This window comes from Arvicanthis niloticus, chromosome 26 (genome assembly GCF_011762505.2).
Source record: "Arvicanthis niloticus isolate mArvNil1 chromosome 26, mArvNil1.pat.X, whole genome shotgun sequence".
NCBI classification, from domain to species: domain Eukaryota; kingdom Metazoa; phylum Chordata; class Mammalia; order Rodentia; family Muridae; genus Arvicanthis; species Arvicanthis niloticus.
Window position 1 is genome coordinate 7,818,125 of NC_133434.1, and position 27,037 is coordinate 7,845,161.

At 36.8% G+C, this 27,037-nt stretch overlaps 2 protein-coding genes across 2 annotated transcripts; both read right to left on the bottom strand.

Annotated features, from left to right (window-relative positions):
* Positions 1 to 3,990: 3,990 nt before the first annotated feature.
* On the bottom strand, positions 3,991 to 12,700 carry LOC143438830 (olfactory receptor 8G18-like). The gene is made up of 2 exons (XM_076924514.1): positions 12,619 to 12,700; positions 3,991 to 5,001 (listed from the first exon to the last, which is right to left on the bottom strand). The coding sequence occupies exon 2, from the start codon at positions 4,984 to 4,986 to the stop codon at positions 4,060 to 4,062; it is 927 nt and encodes a 308-aa protein (XP_076780629.1). The 5' UTR covers positions 4,987 to 5,001; positions 12,619 to 12,700; the 3' UTR covers positions 3,991 to 4,059.
* A 3,656-nt stretch (positions 12,701 to 16,356) lies between these two features.
* Positions 16,357 to 26,378, bottom strand: LOC143438831 (olfactory receptor 8G18-like). Its single transcript, XM_076924515.1, has 2 exons — positions 26,275 to 26,378; positions 16,357 to 18,576 (listed from the first exon to the last, which is right to left on the bottom strand). Exon 2 carries the CDS (start codon positions 18,567 to 18,569, stop codon positions 17,625 to 17,627), a length of 945 nt encoding a protein of 314 aa, XP_076780630.1. The 5' UTR covers positions 18,570 to 18,576; positions 26,275 to 26,378; the 3' UTR covers positions 16,357 to 17,624.
* Positions 26,379 to 27,037: the final 659 nt, after the last annotated feature.

The window sequence follows — 27,037 nt, forward strand, 5'->3', positions numbered from 1 at the left end:
AATCATCTCAGAAAGAAGTTTTGAGGCAGACACATGAAGTAAACCATGTAGCCACAGATCAGAAAGAGCTAGAAAGGATGGATTCATTCAGCAGTAAGTCTCAGAGGCTAAAACAATTCTAAGCCTAAGTTATACTAATAGAGAGGTTACAATCTTCAAGGACTAGGCCTAGGTTAGCAGATGGAGGCAGTAAGCCTTAGAGACAACAATTATATTAGACAAATAAAAGTTACTTTTACATATGAGCTTGTTTATCGAAAGTTTTATCTGAGGAGCAAGAACACCCACCTCCTACTGAATGTGATAAGAAGCAGTTCATGTTGCAGTTAATACTTAAACCAATCTATGCTCCCAGTGGATGCTGCCTCTATACCTGCCCAAATGTTCTGGATCCAAGATAGAAACACACACGCACACGCACACGCACACACACACACACAATCTTTATAATTAATAATGCACTTAATGGCTGGTCATTCCTGAACCTCCATTTGGCTAACACACTCCCCTCCTGTGGGACTGCTAGCTCGGGCATGGTAGCTGGTTTTGGTTCTGTTGGGCAGAATTGTTCCCACGTGTCTTCGGCTCCAGGGGGTTGGAACCGTGGTTCTGAGGAGCAAAAGCATGGGAATTCAACTTAGTTCCTTCCAAGCAGCACTGGGCAGATGCTGGTCTACGAAGCATGGAGAGGTCTCTCCACATGGTGGCTGACAGACGCTGGACTGAGAAGACACTAGTGGTTCTGCCCAGGCGCAGAGGTCTCAGTCTGAAGGTCCTGCAGGGACAGGGCTCCTGAGTGGACACGGAGGCCAGTGGTCTTTGCTCTTGGGCTCCCAGAAGATGCTGAGGGCCACAAAAGAACAGAGACGTGAGCGGAAAGAGAGAGAAAAAAGCCCTGACAGCACCCCGCGGGAAGGAGACTCTTGGTTACTGTACTAGCTTGGCTGACTTGGAGGCTCAGCTAGCTTGCTTGAATTGGTGGCCTCCATGGCTGGAATGCAGAGAGGTCCGCTGGAAGGAGATTAGGTGGCAGCAGAGCAGCAGCGGCAATGGCTCATTAGTTAAAGGCCTTCTCCACGGTTCCCCATGGAGGGGCCCCAAAGACACAAGGAAATCAATGGTTTTAAAGGGTTATTGTCATGGCAGAAAGTGGAAGAATCTGGCTGTACCCCACCTCTCTCAGGGCAGACCTGAGTTAAATAGGAAGGGAGGAGTTAGAAAGGTCTGGGAAGGAATGCTTAATTGGCTATGCTCTCTGGCCTTTAGGTACCTCTTTAGTATGTAGATCTCTTGAGGCATGTAGTCACACCCTCTACCTGTCAAGAGGCTGATGGGTAACTTGTCCTATGTGACTGAAAGACACAGATCAATGGTAGGTTTTTGCCGCTTGTCAGAATCCTGGAGTCTGGGAGCATAGCAAAACGTATGCCATCCCTAGCACAGTCTCTGGCCATTTCTAGCTATTTCTCTACAACAAACCAAGCCATCCATTCATGGTCCCACACCCTACAATATTTATTATAAATCTATATTTTATCTTTGCTGCTCTAGACCCTTACAGACAGCTCTCTCTGGGCTTCTTTCCTCCTATCATCTGAATTTCTGCTATCAAGATGTGGTCTGACTTATACCACTCTCATGGTGGACTCCCATCTTCCTCCTCTCCTGGATTTCTTGCATCTGACTCCTAAAAGTCCTGCATCTGTCTCCCTGCCTAGCCATGGTCTGCTTCAAACTCCATTTCCAAATCAAAACAAATTGGGGCCAAGGACACACAGTTTCTTGCAAGCAGATATACAGATTCCCATGTAATGTGGAAATCTATGAAATCAAATCCTCAACAATCCCATTTTGACAAAACCAATTAGTAAACAAAGAAAAAAGCATAAAACAAAAATGCAAATTTCAAATTTCAACTTACCCTACTCCTAATGAAATCAAGGATACAAAAGAATATATATATATATATATATATATATATATATATATATATATGGAGAAATGGCAATTAAATAACTAAACCTCATTCATTATTGAAAGTATTGCTACCTGCTGTAGCTACTTTTGAATTACTGTGGTGAGTTAAATAAGTAACAGTGTAAATAAGCAACTAAGTAAGTAAATAAATAAATAAAATAACATATGACTCTGAAATTCCAGTCTTTGGCCTATGACCAAAGACCTCGACATTCTACACCACACTTAGTTGTTCAGTCATCTATTGCTATTCACAAGAGCAAAGAAATTTCAATGACCTACGTGACTGAATAATAAGTAAAATACAGTGGAATTTTATTTATGCATAAAGTAAAGTAAGATTTTGAAAATTTCATGTAAATAAATGAAACTAGAAAAGATTGTTGGAGGTGACTCAGAAAGACAAACAGAGATCTCACGCATTTCGTGCTGAGATGAAGAACTGTGAAAAACTAATGATCACTGAGAACAGAATGAGACTTCCTATGAGTATGCATGGCTTAAAGGAAAAGAAGCCATCAATTTGAGATAGAGCAGAGGGAGCATAGGAGTAGTTGAAGGGAGATGAGGGAATTGATATAATTACAGTACATGAGTGTGAAATTGTCAAAAATGAATTAAAAATTAATTTTAAAAGCATTTTATGTTCTCGCTAATAAGTGGATATTAGCCAGAAAAGATACAGAATACCCAGGATACAGTCCACAGAACTCAAAAATGTTAACAAGCCAAAGAGCACAAGTGTGGATGCCTCAATCTCACTTGGGAGGGAAAAGAAGACAATCACAAGAGGGGGATGGGAGGAAGAAAGGGACCAGGGTGAGAAAGGAGACAGTGGGGAGAACAGATGAACATGATCAGGTGTGTGTGGGAGAAAACAGAATTGAAACCTTGAGGGCCAGCAGAAAGAATGGAAACAGGCAATGTCATGAGGTAGGAGGTAGAGGGACCATCCAGAATGTGCCAGAGACCTCCTGGGTTGTGGGAGACTCTTAGGACTTAAAGGAAAAAACTTTAGATGAAATGCCCTACAGTGGAGAGAGGGAACTTGTAGAGCCCACCTCCAGCAGAAAGTCAAGACATCAAATGAGGAATGTGGTTGCCATTCCACAGTCAAAAATTCTGACCCATAATTGTTCCTGTCTGATAGAACTGCAGGGATAAAAATGGATAAGAGCCTGGAGGAAAGGAGGCCCAGTGACAAGACCAAATTGGGATCAGGCACAAGGGGATGCTCCAAGGCTGGACCTTATTACTATGAGGTGCTCACACAAAGTAACTTATCATGACTGCCCTCTGAAAGACACAACAAGCACCTGAAATATTCAGATGCAGATATTTAACCGAACTAATGAAGATAAGCTGCTGACCCCTGTGGTTGAAGTAGGGAAAAGCTGTAATTAGCTGAGGAGGAGGGCCACCCTGTACGACAATAAGCAATCTCAACTAATCTGGACCCCTGAGATCTCTCATACACCGAACTATTAACCAGTCAGAATACATCAGCTGATATTAGGCCCCAACACAGCAGGGGACTTCCGAGTTTGGGTTCAGGCAGAGAAGATGCACCTAAGCCTCAAGAGACTGGAGGAAGGTAGTGGGGAAGTCTGGTGGGATGGGGAGTGGGAGACAGGGTTATTATTATTATACAGATGGGGTGTGGGGAGGAGGTATGGGATGTGGAAGAGTCAGTTGGGTAGACCTGGAGGAGGATGAAATCCAGACAGTAAAAGAGATAAAGTAAAAATTTAAAAGGTATCATTTCTATACTTAAGAAAGATGTTTATATTTCTAAAGTAATGTTTATCAAATACAAAGACAAGCGTACATAACATGATGGGATATCATCTATTGGCATAAGAATTTGTGTCATCCATACTATTAGTATACATTTTTGATTCTGATAAACATATAACGTACTAGGTGCTTAAAATTTAGTTGTAATTTGTAATAGTAAAAATTATTAAAGAATCCATTCCAATATGTAATAATAATGACAGGTGGAGTCAAATAAATATTTCTATGTATTTCTAATTTTGCTGCTGTAATAAATAATCTTCACACAAGTTTGGCTTACATGAATTATTTTCTTTCAAGTATTTTCTTCAGTGCAACACTGACATCCTTATTCCTCAGGCTGTAGATCAAGGCGTTCAGCATGGGTACAATTGTAGTATAAAACACAGAAGACAATTTCACTTGGTCCATAGAATACAATGATATTGCCTGTAAGTATGTGAATGCACCTGAACCATAGAAGATACAAACAGCACATATGTGAGAACTGCAAGTACTAAAAGCTTTAAACTTGCCCTCTCTGGAGTGAATGTAGAGGATGGTGGCAATAATGAAGATGTAGGAAGTAATAATTGTCAACACTGGGACAAAGACGTTCAGTGTACCAAAAAGTAGAATCAATATTTCATTGATATAGGTATCAGAGGATGCAAGTTGCAAGAGGGGAAGAAGATCACAGAAATAGTGGTTAATCACATCTAATTTGCAGAACTGAATCCTAAACATGAATCCAGTGTTTAAGGATGCACAGAACACAGCAAATATATATGTCCCTGAAATAAGAGAATAGTACATTTGATAGGACATAGTTACATTGTAAAGCAAGGGGTTACAAATGGCAACATAGCGGTCATATGCCATTACAGCTAAAGTGTAGCACTCTGCAATGCCAAAAGTAGTGAAGAAATAGACCTGAGTCATGCATCCAGGGTAGGAGATGAGGTTCTTCTCTGTCACAAAACTCACCAGCATTTTAGGAGTAATAATTGTTGACTGACAGAAGTCAATGAAGGACAGACTACTGAGGAAAAAGTACATGGGTGTGTGCAGGTGGGAACTGAGCCCAATCAATGTGTTCATGCCCAGGTTCCCTGCCACAGTGATCAGATAGATTCCTGTGAAGAAGAGGAAGAGGGGCAGCTGGAGTTCTGGCTTCTCTGAGAGCCCAGCCAAGAAGAACTCAGTCACTGTGCAGTAGTTTCCTGCTGCCATGTCCTCTATTCAGATCTAAGGAGAAAATGATGTGTAAGCCAATTAAACAGTAAGATTTTATTTTTCTTTTACATTTACACAAGATCCCATATAAATTTTTCTGTATTAGTATATGTTTGCCCTTAATATAATTACCTTAAGATTATATATATATATAATTTTATTATAATTTTAAACATATACATAAAATTAAGAATGCATTTAAAATACTATCACTGAATTACAGCTTTAGAATTTTCAAGAGTTGGCCGAGCGGTGGTGGCGCACGCCTTTAATCCCAGCACTTGGGAGGCAGAGTCAGGGAGATTTCTGAGTTCGAGGCCAGCCTGGTCTACAGAGTGAGTTCCAGGACAGCCAGGGCTATACAGAGAAACCCTGTCTCGAAAAAACAAACAAACAAACAGACAAACAAACAAACAAACAAAAAACAACAAAAAGAATTTTCAAGAGTTCAAAACTATACCACAAATTTTAGATGTTGAGTGGGTATTTGTATGGGAAAATGTTCCACTGTGTCAAGGAAGTAAGATTTCCCCCAAAACAGTGAATTATTATCTAAAATCTAATTTCAAATGGGATTTCCACATCTCTACTTTTAGACATTACTATTTTTCTAATGCTTAAGAAACCTAAAATCTTTGAATACTCAAAAGTGAAAATTAATTCACCTCTGGAACAGCCATTGCATTAAATATTTGAAACTTGGTGCTACTAGGATTAAGTAGTAAACACATGGTGCCACTAACAGAGGATTAAGGTTTGGGAACCAATTCTTGAAAAAGTATCTGTCATTATTGGTTACCTAATAAACTCACTAAGACAATGTGCCCATATCCACTCCCATTACATACCAGAAAAACTGATAGCTAATACAATGTATTTTTAATTTTTACAGTGTAAAGAAGTATTATTGGCATCTTATCACTCAAAAATCTGCAGTATCATTTTTGCATTCTATGTTCATAATGACAGTCTCCCAAGGGGAAAAGTGGGTATTTCTGCATATTAATATTAGAGAAAGAGACTCAACTCAGTTCTTATGTTTCCATTTATATGTTGTGAACTAAAAATTCTTGTCAGGCAGAAACACATTAACTAGGGAAAATATAATTACTGTCTTCTATCTTTTTAAACTTTAAACAATTATTGATTGTGTATACCAGAGAATGCCTACAGCTGAGAAACAACTTCAGCAATGTGACTGGATATCATATTGGGGCAAGATGCTTCATACCCATCATAGAAAAAAACCCACCAAGATGAAATCTTATGAACATCTATTCCCCAAATGCAAGGGTACCCATGTTCATAAAAGAAACTTTATTAAAGCTCAAAACACACACTGAACCTCACACAAAAATAGTGGGAGTTAAAAAACACCCCAATCTCAAAAACAGACAGATTATTGAAATAGAAATTAAACAGAGACAGAGTGAAACTAACAGAAGTTATAAACCAAATAGATTTATCACATATTTTCAGGACATTTTACTCTAAAACAAAACTTCTAAGCACATCATGGGACCTTCTCCAAAATTGAATCAACCATAAAACAAGTCTAAATATATAAAAGAAGACTAAAATACTCCCCTGCATTCTATCAGATCACCACAGAAAAGAATGGACTTCAATTACCACAAAACCAAGAAAAAGCCCACATAATCATGGAAACTGAAAAACTCTCTATTCGATGATTAATTAATTGATCAGGGAAGAAATAAAGAACAAAAATTAAAGACTTTTTAGAATTCAACGAAAATTAAGGCAGAACATACCCAAACTTATGGGACGCAGTGAAATCAGTACTAAGAGGAAAATTCATAGCACTAAGTGCTTCATAATGATATTTGAGAGGTCCTACACTAGCATCATAATTACATATCTGAAATGTCTAGAAGAAAAAGAAGAAAAACACACCCAAGAATAGTAGAAGGGAAGAAATAATCAAACTCATGTCTAAAAACAACCCATTAGAAACAAAGAAAACTATACAAAAAATCAAGAAAATTAAAAGCTGTGCTTTTTTTTTTTGAGAAAATGAACTAGATAGATTAACCCCCCCCCCGACAAATTAAAAAAGATCACAGAGACAGTATCAAAATTAACAAAATCAGGAGTGAAAGGAGAGATATAACAACAGAATATGTGGAAATTCAAAAAAATTATCTGATCTTACTACAAAAGCCTGTGCTCAACAACACTGGAAAATCTAAATGAAATCGAGGATTTTCTAGAAAGATACTACTCACCAAAGTTAAATCCAATCAGGTAAACCATCTAAACACTCCTGTGACCACTAAGGAAATAAAAGTAACCACAAAAAGGCCAGTGCCAGAAGGTTTTAGTTCAAAATTCTACCAGACGTTAAAAAAAGAGTTAATACCAAGACTCCTCAAACTATTTCACAAATTGAAACACAAGAAAATCTACGTAATTAACTGACACTTAAACCACACAAAGACACAACACAGAAAGAACATCAGACAAAATATGCTTATGAATATGAATGCAGATATGCTCAATAAAATTATTGAAAACTGAATACAAGAATACATCAACACCATCATTCACCATGGTAAGTAAGCTTAATCCCAGGAATGCAGAAATGGTTCAATGTGTGAAAAATCCATCAACATAATCCACCAAATAAACAAACTCAAAGAAAAAAATCACATCATCACCTATAATATTTTGTAAATGCCTTTGAAAAATTACATCTCCCCTTCATGCTAAAAAAAATTGAGATTAGGAATTCATGACACACACTTAAACATAATAAAAACAATATATAGCAAACCAACAGCCAACATCAAATTAAATGGAGAGAATCCAGAAACAATCCCCTCAACATCAGGGACAAGAATAGGCTGCCCCACTCTCTTCCTATCGATTCAATATAGTAATCAAAGTTCTATCTAAGGCTACTAGACAACAAAGAAGATAAAAAGGGATACAATTTAAGATGGAAGAAATGAATGTATTATTAGTTGCAGATGATATTAATAGTATAAATAAGGGACACCAAAAATTCTACCAGAGAATGCCTACAGCTGAGAAACAACTTCAGCAATGTGGCTGAATATCAAATTGCTTCAAACAAATCATTTGATTGTTTCTTTATTCAAATGATAAACAGGCTGAGAAAGAAATTAGAGAAACAACACCCTTCACAATAGCCACAAATAATATAAAATGTCTTGGTGTATCTCTAACCACACAAGTGAAAGGTCTGTATGTAAAGAACTTAAAATCCCTGAAGAAAGAAATCAAAGACATAAGAAGATGGTAAAATGTCTGATGCTCATGAAATGGTAGGATGAGCCTAGTAAAAATTGCTTTCTTACCAAAAGCAATCGAAAGATTCAATGAAATCCCCATTAAAATGCCAACACAATTCTTCGGAGACATGGAAAGAGCAATTCTCAACTTCATATGGAAAAACAACAAACAAACAAACAAAGGAACAAACAAAAACGAAAACCCAGGATAGCAAGAACAATTCTCAATAACAAAAAAAAAACCATTTGAGGACATTACTATACTTCAGTCTTAAGCTGTACTACATATAGAGCAACAGTGAGAAAACTACATAGTATTGGTACAAAGTCAGACAGGTCAATCAATGGAATGGTATTGAAGATACCGAAATAAACCCACTCATCAATGGACACTTGTGGGGTGGTGGGCAGTGAGAAGCAGCTGGGTGCTTGGTCAAGCATAAGCCTCGAACCCCGCACATGTTCGGCTCTGCTCCCGGGCCCTGGTTCTTTTCATTCAGCTTTATCCCTCTACAGCTCCTTCCATAGAGAAGTCTATGGCCTTCAGTCACAAGGAACAGTGCCTCAGGCTCTTCCACATGCAGATGAGGTATCTCCAAGCTCTCAGACCAACTCAAATAGGCATTATCTGCTGCCAGACCCTAACCCACCCTGAAACTATATAAGGGCTCTATTTAGGGGAAATAAAGTACTCAGGAATCATCCTGGTGTCTGAGAGTTTCTGTCACAAGAGCTGTAACACTTGGGGAGAAATCTGCTCTCCCAGAACCTGCCTGGGACACCAAGCTGCCTCCTTGCCAGCTAGCCGTCTCCTTATCCACCCAGCCCAAGCCTGGGCTGGCTCAGCTCAGAGAGACAGGTGCAGCACCTGGGAGTGACCAGGCAGCGACAACAGTGAGAGAGCAGAGGCAGCAGTGGGGACAGGCAATCTCCCCTCCCTGCTTGCACTCTGTGCCCTTTGGCCTGGACCTCTGACACCAGGCCAGACCAGAAACCAACGGAGAGTGGAGACACAGGTGAAGCCAGCAGCAGAGACAGTAGCAAACCCTTCCTGCTCTCAACTTGTCCCCAGCCGGGAGATAGTCGTGGGATGCCCTCCAGAATGAGGGACCCACAGACACTTACTTGACAAAGAAGCCAAAACCATACAGTGGAAAAAAAAATAACCTTCAATAAATGGTTCTGGCCGAACTGGTGTTCTACATGTAGAAAAATGCAAATTGTTCCATATCTATCATCTGGTACAAAGGTGACATCCAAATAGATCAAGGATCTCAAAATAAAGCAAGATACACTGAGTCTAATATAAGAGAAGGTGGCACATAGTCTAGATTGCATTGGCACAGGGGAAAATTTCCCGAACACAACACCAATGACTTAAGCTCTAAGATCAACAATTGATAAATGGGACCTCATGGAACTAAAATTCTTCTGTAACGAAAAGGACACTGTCAACAGGACAAAATCTCAAACTACAGATTTGTAAAAGATCTTCACTAACCCTATATTTGATAGAGAGCTAAAATATTCATCATACTCAAGATGGCAGACTCCAAAACACCAAATAAACCAATGAAAATCGAGGTACAGAGCTAAACGTAGAATTTTCAGCAAAGGAATCTTAAATGGCTGAGAAGCACTTAAAGTTCAGCATCCTTACTCATCAAGGGAAGGCAAATGAAAATTGCCCTGAGATTCCAATGTGCACCAATCAGAATGGATAAGATCAGAAACTCAGGTAACAGCACACATTGGCAAGGATGCGGAGAAAGAGGAGCTCTCCTCCATTGTTGATGGAATTGTAAACTGGTGCAGCCTTTCTGGAAATCAGTATGGCTGTTCCTCTGAAAAACTGGAAATAGTTTTATCTGAAGAACAAGCTATACTGTTCCTGAGAATATACCCAAAAGATGTTTCACTCTACCACATGGACACATGCTCTACTTATATTTATAGTGGCCTTATTTGTAATAGTCAGAAGCTGAAAACAGCCCAGATACCTCTCAACTGAAGAGTGGATGCAGAAAATGTGGTTCATTTTCACAGCGGGATACTTCACAGCTATTAAAAGCAAGGACATCATGAATTTTGCAGGCAAATAAATGGAACTAGAAAATACCATCCCGAGCAAGGTAACCAAACCCAAAAGGACATGCATGGTATATACTCATTGATAAGTGGATATCAGCCAAAAAGTACAGCACACCAAGATACAACTAACAGACCATTTGAAGTTTAACAAGAATGAAATATCAAGTGTGGATAATTCAATCTCAGTTAAAAGCAGGAACAAAATAATCACAGGAGGCCGAAGAAGGAAGGGACTCGTGTGGGAGAGGGGATAAGCAAGGCAGAGTCATGAATTGGAGAGACAGAATAGAAGCCCAGCAGCCAAGAGAATGAATGGAAATAAGCAATAGTTGAGGTTGGGGGTGGTGAGAAGCACTAGAAAATCCAAGAGACTTTGGATTAAAAGGCTCTCAAGATCCAATGTGGATGGAGATAGCCTAACTGCCCAACCATGGGGAGATAGAATCTGAAGCGATGCCAGTAGATACACACGAACCCCTGCTGAAGAATGGGGCCAGTCAACCATCTTGAAAATTTTTGACCCAGTATTGTTCCTGTTTGAAGGAATTGCAGGCACAATAATGAAGCAGAGACTGAAGTACAGGCAATCCAGTGACTGGCCTAATTTGGGTTCCATCCCATATGCAGGCACCTGACACTATTACTGATGTCACGTTGTGGTTGCAAATAGGAGCTTAGTGTGACTGTCCTCTGAGAAGCTCTAACAGAAACTAACAGACACAAAATCAGATATTTGCAGCTAATCATTGGACCGAGCAGTAACTCCTATGGAAGACTTAGGGGAAGGAATGAAAGAGCAGAAGGGTATTGCAAGACCATGGGAAGAACAAAAGTGTCATGGCTAGTCCATGGCCCCTGACACAGATGGCTACTTTGTCTGACATAAGTGGGAAAGAATGAACCTAATCCTATAGAAATTTGATGCCCCAGGGAAGGGGAATTATGACAGGGGTTAGGTGTGTGTGGTTGCATCGGTAGGGGTGGGATGGTGAGTTGGGAACAGCTTCTGAGAAGCAAAGAAGATAGAATATAGGTAAAGAATTCGGTGAGGAGGTCTAAGAATATGGAAACATTTGGATTATAAATAAATAAAATAATTAAATAAAAACAAAAATGAAAAGTTGAAATGTTTTTTAACCACTTACTTCTTGTATAGATAACAACATAAATCTCAAGAAAGCTCACAGATTGAAGTACACAGAGTAAGACAGAAGGTCTTGCAAACAACACAGATGAAATTAGTTGCAGCTTTAGAAGAATTCAACTTCAGTTTCCTTAGAAATAAACACATAAATGTCAAAACATACAATAATTTTGATCATACTATGAGAGCAGCCAGAAAGATTGTAAGAAACATAAAATAATGCAGCAATCTGTGATGTATTTGGTTATTACAACAACCCAGCCAGTGCATTCCTGATTTCAAAGCAGCAGTTTCTGCTTCAATGGTGCACATTAGACTGAGCCCGTAAATAATACATCATGACTTTGTGAGGAGATGGACCTGACACTTCCACTCCCCATTAAGATATGGGCTACTAATAGTTCTAAAATGAAGCAGACATTGCTTTTCAGTTTTGTTCTTACTAATAAGAGAACTATATACCACTGCATACTTCTAAACTTATAGTCACACAGATGACAGTAAAAGTAAATTGGTCAGAAAACAAAGCAAAACTTCATCAGTGTGGAAAAGACACTTGTAGGTAGGATGGATTGTATAAAGAAGACTGGACAGAAGATGAAGGACATACTAATCAGTGTGTGTGTGTGTGTGTGTGTGTGTGTGTGTGTGTGTGTGTGTGTGTGTTTTGGTGTGTGTTTGAATAAAAATTTCAAAAACTTTAATAAAAATAAAAATTACTGAGCATACCATCTAAATTTAAAACAGCAGCCCTCTTCCAATGGGTCAGGAATTACTGAAGGGAATTAGGAAGCCTGGGAGATCCAGAGGTGGTGGATGACTACAGGAATGCAATGTATCTGGGCCCAATGGAGCAGAGTCACCGTGATTGCTCCAGCATGCACAGGACCTATGTAAGCCCACGTAGACCAAATGCTCCCATGGAAAGGGAAGTTATACACAGAGTTCATACCATCTGAGGAGATATTGGCAGTTGATAATTGCCGAAATAACATTCTAGTTTTCTCTCATTTGCAGCCAGACAAAGTCACTATGCAACAGAGGGAAATCATGTAACCCCTAAAATATGAACAGAACAAATTGGCCATGGTGGGAAATCAGTAACAAGATAACACAAACCTGCATGGGATGAACAGGGAAGAAGCATGGGCCTCAGAAGACTTGGAGAATGGATAGTGAATATGATCAAAGCCTGCCTGTGAAAATGTAAGAGTTAATTATATATTTTAAAGCTTAAAAAGATAAAAATGAGGTGACAGACCCACAGTGATTAAATATATCTACAAAACATTTAATGTGAAATACCTAAAATATTTGTAATATGGAATACTGTAAGAACAACTATGTTTAAAGTAAAATAAATATACTATTGAAAAATAAACCTTATAAATAAGATATGTACAAAGTCAGTCAGTGAAGAGTAAATTTGTATACAAGAATATGCTCATTATATTTAAACACAAATGCAATCAAAATGTAATATTATCATACAAGGATATTAAAAGAGACATTGAAAAATTTTATCAATACCTAACCCAGATGAGAAGTATCTAGACACATCACACAACATGTGTTAGTGGAGTAAAATGTAAAACCTTGAAACTTTGTAAAACTGGCTTACAACATATTGTAAGTGTGAGGACACATCTTCTATGCACTTCAATTATTGTTTCTTAGTTTATATCCAGGATAAATGGGAACAATTTTCTGCATAAAAAAATTGTGAAAAATGTTCTGGCAGCTTTATTCTTTCATTGTTAAAAGGTTTGGTAAGAAAAAACCCAAATATTCTGTTGTACGTTTTGTATACAATAGAATTCTAGTTAACGTTTATTGGGGAACAAATAACTCAGGCAGTCATTACCATATAATTCAAAAGCATGGTATTATTTGTATAGCCATGAAGTACAGTTTTTAAATCAGGTTGAGCTTGCACAGGAATTATGTATATTGTCACAATCACTGTGAGTTCATATGTGTAGCGGTCATCTGTGCACAGGAATTGTGTATATTGTCACAGTCACTGTGGGTCCATATGTGCAGTGGTCATCTGTGCACAGGAATTATGTATATTGTCACAGTCACTGTGAGTCCGTATGTGCAGTGGTCATCTGTGCCTGGATGACATTGTTCTCTTACAGTCATCCACCATGTTGGGCAACTAGGTTCCCTCTTTTGAATTTGAATTCAATGGGAAATAAACTATACTACTATCCAGATGACCTTTTGGACTTATTTGCCATTCCCATCCGTAATACATGTCTGGCACATTGAATACATTTTTATTGTACTTTTCAGAATAAGGGAACAATTACATGAATGAATGGTAGTATTTGGCCTCTTTTACTTGACTTCTTTCAGTGATTGCTCCAGTCCTTATAGTCCTAAATAACAATTGTGAGTATGTGAGAAATACACACTACCTTACAACTCCCAAAATATTTAATATCAAATTTCCTTTGCTCCTTACCTATGGCATTCATCCTAAAATAGAAGTAGGCAGGCACCAAGCATTCTACAATTAGTATTTAAAGACAAGACCTAGTCCTCAATGACGACAGTACCTGGTATGCATCTCAAGTCACCCTCTTCTGAAACTTACCTAGTCTGTGCTCTGCAGTTTTAATTTCATACCCACTTTTAACTGAGCAGTTATGAAGCTCTATCCTGAGTTTAACTTCTTCAGGTACTGTATGTTGCAAAATAAATATTCCCTAAGGACATTCATTATTCTAGAAATGTTTGAATGAGAAAAGTAAGCAATTATCACTGCTAGTTCCCCAATTGCCAAGTTATCCTAAAATTAATTCTCTGTAATTTCTAAACTTTCAATTCGTAATAATGATTTAGTGAATATGGATCACTGAAGAACTGTGTTAAAATGTTTATTATGATCCAGCATATGTGTATGAATGTGAAAATCTTTACATTTCTTAGGAGCCTCTGGCTGATACAACAAAGCCCAGAGTGAGGTTACCAGGTTTTACAGGAACAATAAGTTTCCTGATCAGTTATATGATATTTATTATGAGTTTAACATTATTTAAATAACAAACCTATTCACGAGAATATTATTAACCTTTTCCCAAAGAACATAAACTGCCTTGCTTTCTTCCACATTTAAGAAACCAGGGAAACAAAAGAAAGATCTAAATGAAAGAGATAGGGGCACTATTGTGACAATAGGAGGAGTTGCATTATTTCAGGACTAAATAGGTCAAAACCAGAATAATCTAAATTATTAAACTTTCAAAATAGTTTATAAGACTAATGTATCTTCTATTCTAACTAATTTAATATGCTTTAAATAACTAATTATTTTTCCTTGAATGCATTAAAGATAATAAATACTCAAATTAATAGATACCAAATAAAATATAATTAAAATTTTATACCATTCAACACAACACAACACTTTAATGTTCTATAGATATTTAAAATTTCTTTGAAGATAATTTTCATAAAAAAGAGTTGTAGAGAACAGATATGCATTCACAAATTGTTTCACTAGTGTGCTTACTTTGTGTGAATTATAACAGGTGAGATATGAAAAATTTGGAAAAGTTCAGAAATCCATTTATATAATAGGATGTAGATTATAGTGAAATATTTGAAAATTAGCAAATAATAGTTTATTTAATGTGCAGTATCTTCAATTGTTCTGCAAATCCTGTTTTTAATATATTAGGTTCTTGTTTTACAATTTTTATATTTATTTTTATCAAGACAAATTAATTTTGTACATATATATGTGTGTGTTTTTGTGTATATATATTGTATTCCCATTAATGTTATATTTTTTTCATGAAAATTTTAGGCTTCTAATACATTTTCTATTAGTAACTGGTCAATTTTGTCATTTAGCTGTAAAGAAAATTCTGATTTTAAAATTTTCATGTAAATAAGTGAACTACTAAATACTGATTAAGGTAACACAGAGACAGAAAGACAAACAACACATGGTCTCCTTACTACATAAACCAGATACTAAAAAGTAGATGGTGGTGGTAGACATCTTCTGCAGATATCAGGACAGCATGGTGCAGGTGGTATGGAGAGGGAAAAATATTTGGGGGTCTTTTGAGAACAGGGTTGGAATATCAGTGTAGAAGGAGGAGTAAGGAAGAGGACAGAGAGATAAATATCAATAATGACGTTTGAAAAATCCATCAGAAAACATATAATTCCATGTTTACTTGAACACACACAAACACACATGTCCCAACATGTATATGCTATTGTTATTGTCCTTAGTAGCTTCTCAGAAACTGAAAGCAACTAAAGATATTAGATGATTTTGACACAGAACTCATATGAATCAAACTGGATTTGATATAGAAGTCTTCTTTCCAGGAACTAAATTTCTTAAGAAGGAATAGTGAAATCCAAGTTGACAAGGGTGTAAAATAATTATTATATCCAGTTGCAACATTCATAAAACTCAATAATAACCAGCAAACCAACTAATAGCTAAAGATACAATAGTGCAAGTTACATCATGACAGGAAAAAAAAAAAAGCTATCAAATCGTTCTAAAGGCCAACACAATAGGGGGAATTCATTACCTGGTTTTATAAACATAGTCAACTGTAGGGCCATGAAATGGGTCTTGGTTTTGGTTGGCTTTTGGAAAGCCAGGAGACCCAACAGGTGTCCATTGCCTATAAGGGACAGGCATCTATTCTACCTCTCCTAGATCCAGGCTCCTAACACATGTTGTGGAACTCCATTAACCTGCAGTGTTCAGTCACATTAAGGGAATGCAGCCCCACCCAAAGAGCACAGGTAGAGGGCATGACTACAGGCCTCAGGCCCTAGAGAGACTTACATACTAATGAGATGCCTAAAGGCCAGAGGGTGGAGCCAATTAAACATTCTTCCCCAGCCCCTCCCCTCTCTCTCCCTCCCTATTTAACTCAGGTCTGCCCTGAGTTTCACAGGGGTGCACATCCAGATTCAACCATCATCTGTCATGCCAATAAAGCTGTTTTGGAAACCCATGGACATTCTTGTGTCATTGGGGCCTCGTGGTGGTGGAGAAGGCCTTTATTGAACCTCTGTAGCCACAGCCACCATGCCTAGCTTCCCACCTGGAAGAACCTCCTGCGTTTCCAGTCAACTACCCAGAGTCAACTATGAGTTTCTGGTGAGATTAATGAAGCTAGAGGAGAACCTAATAGTGTCATCTACACAAACTAGTATAATTTCTAACTGCATACATAGTTCTTATTGGGTCATCCACAGATAATTGTAACTCTTCTTACATCATATGAAGACAATTACAGAACTTCATAACTAGTCTAAATAGATGAAATAACTGCGGGGAGGAGAGCCGCAACTCATCCATCTACAACACTACCTTCCTGCTTAAATGAGAGTAAACATTTCGAAAGGAAACTAAATATTCTAATAACCAGAATACAATGAAGTCTGTGGAAATAATGTGTCTCCAATGCATAGCAGAAAAGTGAAACTTAATATCTCAAAAATATAGTCTCCTCAAAATGAGTTTAAAAAAAGAAAGAAAAGAGAAAACAAAATACCATGTAACATACCAATGTAGTTGGGGGAAATCTCAGGGACCCCATTCCTAGATGGGTAAATAGGGACATTAATGATCCTTGAGAAGAGAGTCAGTCTTCCTATGGGTATTTATGAATGAAAGGAAAACAGTCCATTGATTTGAGAGAGAGCAGGGAGTTTATGAGAGTGGCTGAAGTGAGATAAGAAAAATGATGTAATTACAGCACTTACATATAAAATTTTCAAAAATGAATTCAGAATGAATAAAATAATATCATTTTGTTGTAATTAAGAATGGTATTTATCAATTTAAATTAATGTTTACAAATGTTAAGAAAAATTATATACCATGATGGGGCTATCAACTATGGGCGTAAGCATCCATGTTTCCTTACTACTTGTTTACATTGTTGATACTTAGAAACATATGACATATTAGGAACTTAAAATTTAAAGTTGAAATTTGTAATAGTAAAAATTATCAAAAAGTCTTAGCAAATAAGTAATAATAATGACAGCTAAGGTAAAAATAAATAGAATCAAGTCAATTGATGTACTCTAGATAACTTTCCTCTAAGAAATGTTCTACATGTGACTTCTGTTCACATGAGTTTTTTTCTTTCAAGTATTTTCTTCATTGCAACACTGACATCCTTATTCCTCAGGCTGTAGATCACAGGGTTCAGCATGGGTACAACCGTAGTGTAAAACACAGAGGACACTTTCCCTTGGTCCATTGAACTCACTGATGATGGCTGTAAGTACGTGAATGCAGCAGAACCATAGAAGATAGCGACAGCAGAGATGTGGGAACTGCAGGTGCTGAAGGCTTTGGACCTACCCTCCCTGGAGCGAATGTGGAGGATGCTGTCAATGATGAAGATGTAGGAAGTAATAATGGTCAGCATTGGGACAAAGATGTTCACTGTACCAAAAGATAGAATCAACATTTCATTGATATAGGTATTAGAGCATGCAAGCTTCAAGAGGGGAAGAAAATCACAGAAATAGTGGTTGATCACATTTAATTTGCAGAACTTAATCTTAATCATGAAGCCTGTGTTTACAGATGCACAGAGCACAGCAAATATATATACCCCTGAAATCAGGGAAGTAAAAATCTGAGAGGACATAGTTGTATTGTAAAGCAAGGGGTTACAGATGGCAACATAGCGATCATATGCCATTACAGCTAATGTGTGGCACTCTGCAATGCCAAAAGTGATGAAGAAGTAGAGCTGAGCCATGCATCCGGGGTAGGAGATGATGTTCTTCTCTGTCAGAAAACTCAAGAGCATTTTAGGAATAACAATTGTGGACTGACAGAAGTCAATGAAGGACAGACTGCTGAGGAAAAAGTACATGGGTGTGTGCAGGTGGGAACTGAGCCCAATCAGTGTGATCATGCCCAGGTTCCCTGCCACAGTGATCAGATAGATTCCCACGAAGAGGAGGAAGAGGGGCAGCTGGAGTTCTGGGTTCTCTGAGAGCCCAGCCAAGAAGAATTCAGTCACTGCGCAATAGTTTCTTGCTGTCATGACCTCCATTCTGAATCTGAAGGAGTAAAAGTATAGTAAAACTGTTAGAGTGACTTTTTTATTCTTTCCCATGCATGCAAATTCCCTATATAAATTATCTGCCTTAGAACTCCTTTGCCCTGTATATAATTGCCTTAACTGTATCTTCTTTAACAAATAAAATTTCTATTACTATTATTTTTAAACATATACTTAAAAATTAAGAATGAATTTCATAGAAAACACTGTCACTGGATTGCAGTTTTCAAAAACTTTGTGATTTCAAAGCAATGCTTCTAATTTTGGATGTAAAGTGGTTATTAGTATAAAAAAACATATAAGCCTGTGTTGAGGAAGTAAGCCTCCCCCGCCCCCAAAAAAACCCAGTAAATAATTTATTCAGAATCATATTGTTCTAAGAGATTTCCAGGATTCTTGTTTTTAGACATTCCATTTTTCTAATTCTTGAGATACACAGTCTTTAAATATCCAAATGTGAAGTTTCGATATTAGGTAGTGGACACCTGGTCCTACTGCGAAGGGGGTTTTCAGTTCTTGAGAGTCATCAGTAGTAGTTATATAGTGAGGCAAAGACAAAATACCCATACTCACTCCCATTATGCAACAGTGACACTGTATTTTTTTGTATTTCCACATATTAAAATTAGAGAAACAGACCCAATGCAGTTCTTCTCTTTCCATTTAAATGTTGTCAACTAAAAACAATGGCAATACAGATATGTATTAATTAGGAGAAATGTAATTATTATCCTCTATCCTATTGAACTGTGAACCAATTAATCATTGTGTACACAAATTAAATTCCTAATTACATTGAGTTTAGTTAATAAAATTAATTAAATTATTGAAATGTAAAAGTGGAAAGGGATCAGGTATAGGGGAGAGACAGGAGAGAAGGCCAGAGGGGCAAGAGAATGAACAGAGATAAGCAGTCTCTGGGGGAAGGGGGTGGAGGGACCCTCTAGAAAGGAGAAATAATTCCTTCAACTCCTTCAGTCTTTCTCTAACTCCTTCATTGGGGACCCCATTGAGAACCCAGTGCTCACCCCAGTTGCTAGCATCCAAGCAACTGCCTCTGTGTCAGACTCTGGCAAAGCCTCTCAGGAGACAGCTGTATCAGGCTACTGTCAGCATGCACTTCTTGGCATCTGCAATAGTGACTGGGTTTGTTGAATGTAAATTGGATGGAACCTGGGGGCGGGGGCAGTCTTTGGATGGCCTTTTTTTCAGTTAACCACATGCCCCCGCCCCTACCACAGAGCTCCCAGGGACTAAATCACCAAACACACAAGGGCTCAATGGCTCCAGCTGCATATGTAGCTGAGGATGGCCTTGTTGGGCATCAATGGGAGGAGAGGCCCTTGGCCCTGTGAAGACTCAATGCCCCAGTGTAGAGGAATTCGAGGATGGGGAGGCTGGAGTGGGTGGGTGGGGGAACACCCTCATAGAAGCAGGGAAATGGTGGTGAGGTAGGGGCTTTCAGGGGGAGGCAGGAAAGGGGGATAACATTTGAAATGTAAACAAAGAAAATATCCAATAAAAAAAGTAAAAGAAAAAGAAAGAAAGAAAGAAAGAAAGAAAGAAAGAAAGAAAGAAAGAAAGAAAGAAAGAAAGAAAGAAAGGCTATGCTAGATTATAGGTGGACTCTAACAACTATGACTTCTTTTTATTGGAAACACTTATACTACAGAATTGGCAAAATTATGAGAAAAGCAATGTAAGAAGGTTGTAGATCATGTTCAGTTCCTCAATAATATCAAATAAAAATTGAAAAAAAATTGACTTCTAGGATTAAAGAGCTAAAGTTTAAATGACAACTTAAGGGGTCCTTAACATGCTTCAGCAGGTAAATGCTTGCCACCAAGCCAGATGATTCTGATCCCATAATGTCAAATTGTTTTCTGACCTACACAACATGGCACAGGTGTGCTCACCAAATACATGAAAACAAATAATTAAAAGTAATAAAAATTTATAGTGTTACTCAATTTATAGTGTAAATAGCTGCCTGAAGCTACTAGCGATAGCATTTCTCAGTATGGTAGTCAAGCCATTCCTGTATCTTTTATTTACTTTAAACTTATGAAAATTATAGAAAATAAAAAATTCTCATACTCCAATGTATAGTTCTAAACTTAAGGTCACACAGATAAAAGACATAGTTAAAGCAAATGGTTCAGAAACAAAACAAAAATTGTAACAAATGTTGGAAAGAAACTTGTGGGGACAAGGAATTGTAACGGGGAATACTAGACAGAGGATGATGAACGTGATACTAATCAGAACGTGTGTGTGTGTGTGTGTGTGTGTGTGTGTGTGTGTGTGCATTCATGCATGTATGAGTGCAAGTGTATGTGCATGCATGTGTGCATGTATGTGTGTGTGTCTGTGTGCATGTGTGTGTGTCTGTGTGCATGTATGTGTGAGTGCAAGTGTATATGCGTGCATGTGTGCATGTATGTGTGTGTGTCTGTGTGCATGTGTGTGTGTCTGTGTGCATGTGTGTGTGTTTGTCTGTGTTACTGTGTGTATCTGTTGGTACATAAAATGTTGTCAGATACTTAAGTAAAGACAAATCTTAGTGAGACTATCATCTAAATTTAAAACTACAACCCTCTTCCAATGGCTCTGGAATCACTGTGAAGAGGGTTAGGAAGCATGTGAGATACAGTAGTTGATGACTACAGAAAAGGGAAAGCAGTGCATCTGGGTACAGCAGAGGAGTTGTTAACAGTCACTATGATTTTGGCAGCATACACAGGATCTACGCAAAGCACAGCAGACCAAGTGCCAGCATGGAAACGAGCATTCACCCTAACAATCTATATACCTGCTGAGAGAGGGCATACCAGTTTCTCTGAAAGTGTAGTACCAGACAAGATGATTATGTGACAGAGGGAAACCATATATCCATGAATATATGGAAGGGACAAATTGGCTGTGATGGAAAAACAGTAACAACAGAACACAAAGGTACAGAGGAAGGGAAGGAGCATGGACCTGAGACTGAGAGCGAATGTGATCCAAGAATGTTTATGAATCTGTCAAAGAGTTTATGAAAATATTTTAAAGCTTAAGGGACATAAAAATGAGGTGACAAACCCACAGTGTTTAAATATATCTGCCAAAGGATTTTCTACAAAATACCAAGAATATTTGTATAAGTGATACCATAAGCACAAAGTTTTAAAGTAAATGTATTGAAAAATAAACATTATAAAGAAGATACCTACAATGCCAATATGTAAAGAGTAAATATGTATATGAGCATATGTGCATTAAGATTAAACTGTGTCAACTAACCTGGACCTCTAAGACCTCCCAGAGACTAAGCCATCAACCAAAGAGCATACAAAGGCTGGTCCAAGATGCCCTGCAGATATGTAGCAAAGGACTGCCTTGTCTGGCCTCAAGTGGAGAGGATGCACGTAATCCTGTAGACACTTGATGCCCCAGGAAAGGAGCATGCATAGGTGGTAGGAAGAAGGGGGCACCCTCTCAAAGGCAAGAAGTGGGGGGGGGGGATATGCTGAAGAACTCTGGGAGGAAGAACCAGGAGGGATATAACATTTAGAATGCAAATAAATGAAATAATTAATTAAAAGATTGATCATTAATAAAATCAAAATGAGATATCTTCATACAAGTATATCATAATGGCCATTGAAAAGCTGTGGCAATACCAAATGTGGACAAAGAATAGCTAGATGCACCACAAGCCACATGTTCATGGACTAAATGTAAAACCTTAAAACTTTGAAAACTTGCTTGACAGCATATTATAAGTGTGAACACATATCTTCTGTGCATTTTAGTCATATGTTTCTCAAGTTTTATCCAGGATAAATGGCAACATTTTTCTGCATAAAAAAAGATTGTGAAAAAATGGTCTAACAGCTTTATTCATTCATTATTAAAGCTTTAGTATGAAACAACCTAAATATTCAATTGTAATTATTGTGTAGAATGAATTCTATTTAGCATCTGTAAAGTAACAAAGCACTCATGCATGCAATAGTATATATTTCTAAAGCATATTATTATTGGAATAGCCATAAAATACATTTTTCAGTCTTGTTGAGCTTGCACAGGAATTGTGTATATTGTCATAATTACTGTAAGTTTATATGTGCAACTGTCCCCTGTGTCTGGATGACATTGTTTCCTTTTACACACCCACCACATTGGGTAAATGGGTTTATTCTATGAGAGTTGCTGGCCAGTGAGATTCCATCAACTTCTGCAAACATCATGAGCTCTTCTTCTTATTATTGGTTACACTCCAGGACTCATTGGTATGACCTTGTTGATGAGGACATGCTGTAGTTGAAAAACAGCATGAAATTATCATATCTGGCTTGTCCTGAAAATTTCATCATTAATGGCTAGCTTTCCCAATGCTGGAAGATACTGTGGAGACTACTGGAGCAAAGAAACACTCAGCAATCTTATTCAGATGTATAACCTTTAAGCTATGTTAATATCTGAAATGTAATACATTCTTATTGGGACAATGGTGTCATGAGTATAATGGAACTATTGAAACATTTTCTGCTTCATTTCTATACCTGACACTATTCTCATACCAAAGACCTGTTGCTTTTTGAATATTTTAAAAGTATTATCAAAGCATGTTAAGGATAATAGTATTCAAAAATAGACACTATTTTGAAGCACTTATATTTTGGTTGTTTATATTTTAACTATATTGTTCAGTTATTCATATGCACAATGACTTTGTGGGTGCTGTTCTAATAGCTATTGCACAATGTACAGTAAAACTGGCACTAAAAATTGTGATTGTCTTTTTATTACTTTAATTTTTCAAAATTGAGTCACACCTTATCTCTCTAGCTATGATACATTTTCTTTGTGATGCTGTACAGTTCTAAGCGTGCTTTTTCTTATGTAAGTGCCTCACCAAAAGCTTTATATTTGCTAGTCTTTGCATGTCAAACAATGTATTATTTATTTCTATTTTATTATCATGTGCCCTTACATTAAAATATATTTCAATGGAATTTCTAAAATTAAAAAATAAAATACAAATGGCATAAAATATGAACAAGTTAGCAGCCAATATCCAGAAGTCAACCTAATACAATACAAGCAATCCTCATATACTGTATCTTTCAAGTAGCCCCAAGAAATCTTGTAGAAAAATGAAATAAGAGAAGAACTTACCATAGTAGTGTTTTGTAATGCCCTATATGGAAAAAATTAAGCCTAACAGATTTATGGATAGGTTTATCATAATCCAATTAGTGGATGTCATATATCAAGTCATATCAGTTAAGACAAAATACAGCAACAATCACTATAGCCCAGTGTTAAGAAATATGAATCTTAAAAGATTACAAGTAATGGAATCAGTACACATCTGGAAGTATATAATACTCAATACCAAGCTTTCCTCTTGAATCTCTTTATATACAATATGCACACACACATCATTGGCAGATGCCTACATTTTCTTTTTAAAAATAATTTTAAAATAACAAAAAGTATTTATAGTTTTTATGTGTTTCTTTATATGAAGCTTGAGTGTACAGGTTTATGGTATGTTGTGCTGCATATTACAGAGACAGAAAATAAATTTGGACAGCAGGTTTACTCCTTCCACAATGCAGGTTTGGAAGACAGATGTAAGATCACCAAGATTGTGTAGCAAATGCATTTACCCTCTCTCTGAGGGAAGCATCTTGTCTGCCCAGTTAGTACATTAATTTCTAAGAGAGTAAAGTATGTAGTTATTTTTCATGCAGATGTAAAATATGTATTAATAAAAAGTACATATTAACTTATGTCCTCATTCTCTTATTCTTATAAGTCACATAACATGATTACAACATTAATAAAATTATCCAATGCAAAAATGTAAACATTGTTTCACAAAGAAAGTAAAATGTATTGCATTTTCTGTTGCAGTCTTAGCCTCACCAAGAGAGAATTGAATCTCTGCAAGATAACTCCTGTTTAATCTGTAGCTCTGCTAAGAACATCACAAAACTATAAATAAGTACTTGTTATTCTATTCCTAGGCTCCCTGACTTTTGATATTATATTAACTGTCCAAATTATACACTTAGTTACATTAAGCCTATGCTATTATTTCAATTTTCATTGGTATATTTGGAAGTTGTGTTTTATTGTAAATAGACTGGTAGCTTATATAGCCATTGGAATACTCTTAAAATTATTTATTCATGACTTATAATTTATTTAACATAGAGCCCTTAATCCTATGACAAGTTGCATGAATAGGAATGTCTTATGTGGTAGCATGTAGAGATTTAAAACACAGAAAATATTTAAAATAATAATGTACAACTTTAGAAATATCAAATGAGTTTTCCACTTGGGATCCATTACATTTAATAAAATCATTCTAATACCATGCCTCACAGACAGTTTAAGCAAATTTTCCTTCCCTGTCCCCATTTCCTCCCTCTTTGCTCTCTCTGTGTCTTTTACTCTCCATATCTCTCTAAATGTTGCTGAATTACAAAGGAAATAAAATGACCTTCGGTTACTGCAGCAATCTAAGTTAAAGTGACATGTACTCTGTTTTAAAGAACCCACAACCTAAATCTGTCTTTTTAATACATATGCATCATAACTTGGATCTGAATATGTGATAAAGCACATTACAGATAAAAGAAAAGTAGCAGGACAAAGCAATATACTTTGTAATAGAATTATTATTACATTCTCATGCTTTTACACTAAATACAGAAGTGTACCAATATTCACAGTGATGCTGCATAATAAACAAAAATTTGTGTAAATTCACAACCATAAAATTTTGAGTGTCATCAATGCTACTCAATGTGTTCAATATTCAAAGATTTCATGCAAATGTTCTTATATATTTCATGACAATGTTTTTGCTAATTCAATTTATTCCAATGTCTATAGATTTTCATATTTTTCTCTAAAAATTCATTTTGCTGTCAGAATGTCTTATGTTCCACAATAATTATCAGAATAAAAGAACACCAAAAATGTTCTACTTTAGCATGTGTGTTTCAAATGATGTACTTAATCAACATCTAGTGTGATAGGCTATAAATTCTTCATGCATACAACCCCTTCTGTGATGGACACTTTTGGCTACTTACAGTTCCTAAACTATATTGAAGTTATCCATTGTCTACATTTTAGAATGATGTTCACTAAGTATCACTAAGCACTTTTTCTCTGTCATTTGGTAAATATATATTTTCTTTTATACTCCATCTAAAACTATGGCTGGCTGACATGGTGTAATTCTCCAAAATTTTGCAATAGACTTATCCTTTGTAATACGTACTCAGGATGTTTTAAGTTATTAACCTCATTCGTTGGGAAATACACTCCACTACTAAATAGATGACCAGTGGGATTTATTTTTCTGTCTCCTTAGTAATACATGTCTGCCAGATTACAGATTTTTATGGTACTTTTAAGAATATGGGGATAATTAAATAAATGAATGTGAATATTCAGCTACTTTCTGCTTGAGTTCAAAGAGAGATTGTTCTAAGCCTTATAGTTTTAAATAATTGGGAGTATATGACACAAACTTGCTCACTTTAACTTTCCTCAAATTCTCAATATCAAGTTTTATTTGCTACTTGCCAATGGCACTATTCCTGGAATTGGGAGAAGCAGGCAGCCAGAATTCTACAGTTAGTATTGGAAAACAAGGCCTAGTTCTCAATGGCAACAGTACCTTTGTATCTGGTCTGCATCCAAAGTTGTCTTCTTCCAGGACTTACCTAGATTGTTTCTCTGCAGATTCAGTTTCAGACTCACAATCACCCAAGCAGTTGTGAAGCTCTGTCCTGAGTTCAACTTCTTCAAATACTCTATGTCAGGAAATAAATATTCCCTAAGGATTTTCATTATTCTAAAAATATGCTAATGAGAAAAAAGCAATTGTTAGTGCTAATTCCCCAATTGCCAAGCTATTCTTTAAATGGATTTCTGAACATTTATTCCTAAACTTTCAACTCCTAATGAAGTTTTGAGTACATGGACCACTGAAAAGTTATGTAGGCAGGGGGGAGGGGATAGGGGATCTGTGGAGGGGAAACTGGGAAGGGGAATAGCATTTGAAATATAATTAAATAAAATAACCAATAAAAATAAATTTAAAAGAATGTTTACTTTGACCCAGCAGGTGTAGGTAGGTCAGTGGGACATTCTGATTAATACAACAAAGACTCCAGTGATGTAACCACATTTTAGAAGACAATGCCTTTCTTGATGGCATATGATATTTATTATCATAAATTATATAAATAAATAATAAATAAATAATTTATTATCATAAATTATTATTAAATTTATTATTATTTAAGCAATAAATCTACTCACATTAATATTATTAACAGATTCACCAAGAAACAAAACTCCTTTGCACTGATCCTGATTTAAGAAACCATGAAGAAATGTAAAATGTTCTAAATGAAAGTGATGGGGGACCCACTGAG

Excerpts from the sequence above, each read along its gene's own strand:
- LOC143438831 (XM_076924515.1), bottom strand. The coding sequence starts at position 18,569 with ATGGAGGTCATGACAGCAAGAAACTATTGCGCAGTGACTGAATTCTTC.
- LOC143438830 (XM_076924514.1), bottom strand. The coding sequence starts at position 4,986 with ATGGCAGCAGGAAACTACTGCACAGTGACTGAGTTCTTCTTGGCTGGG.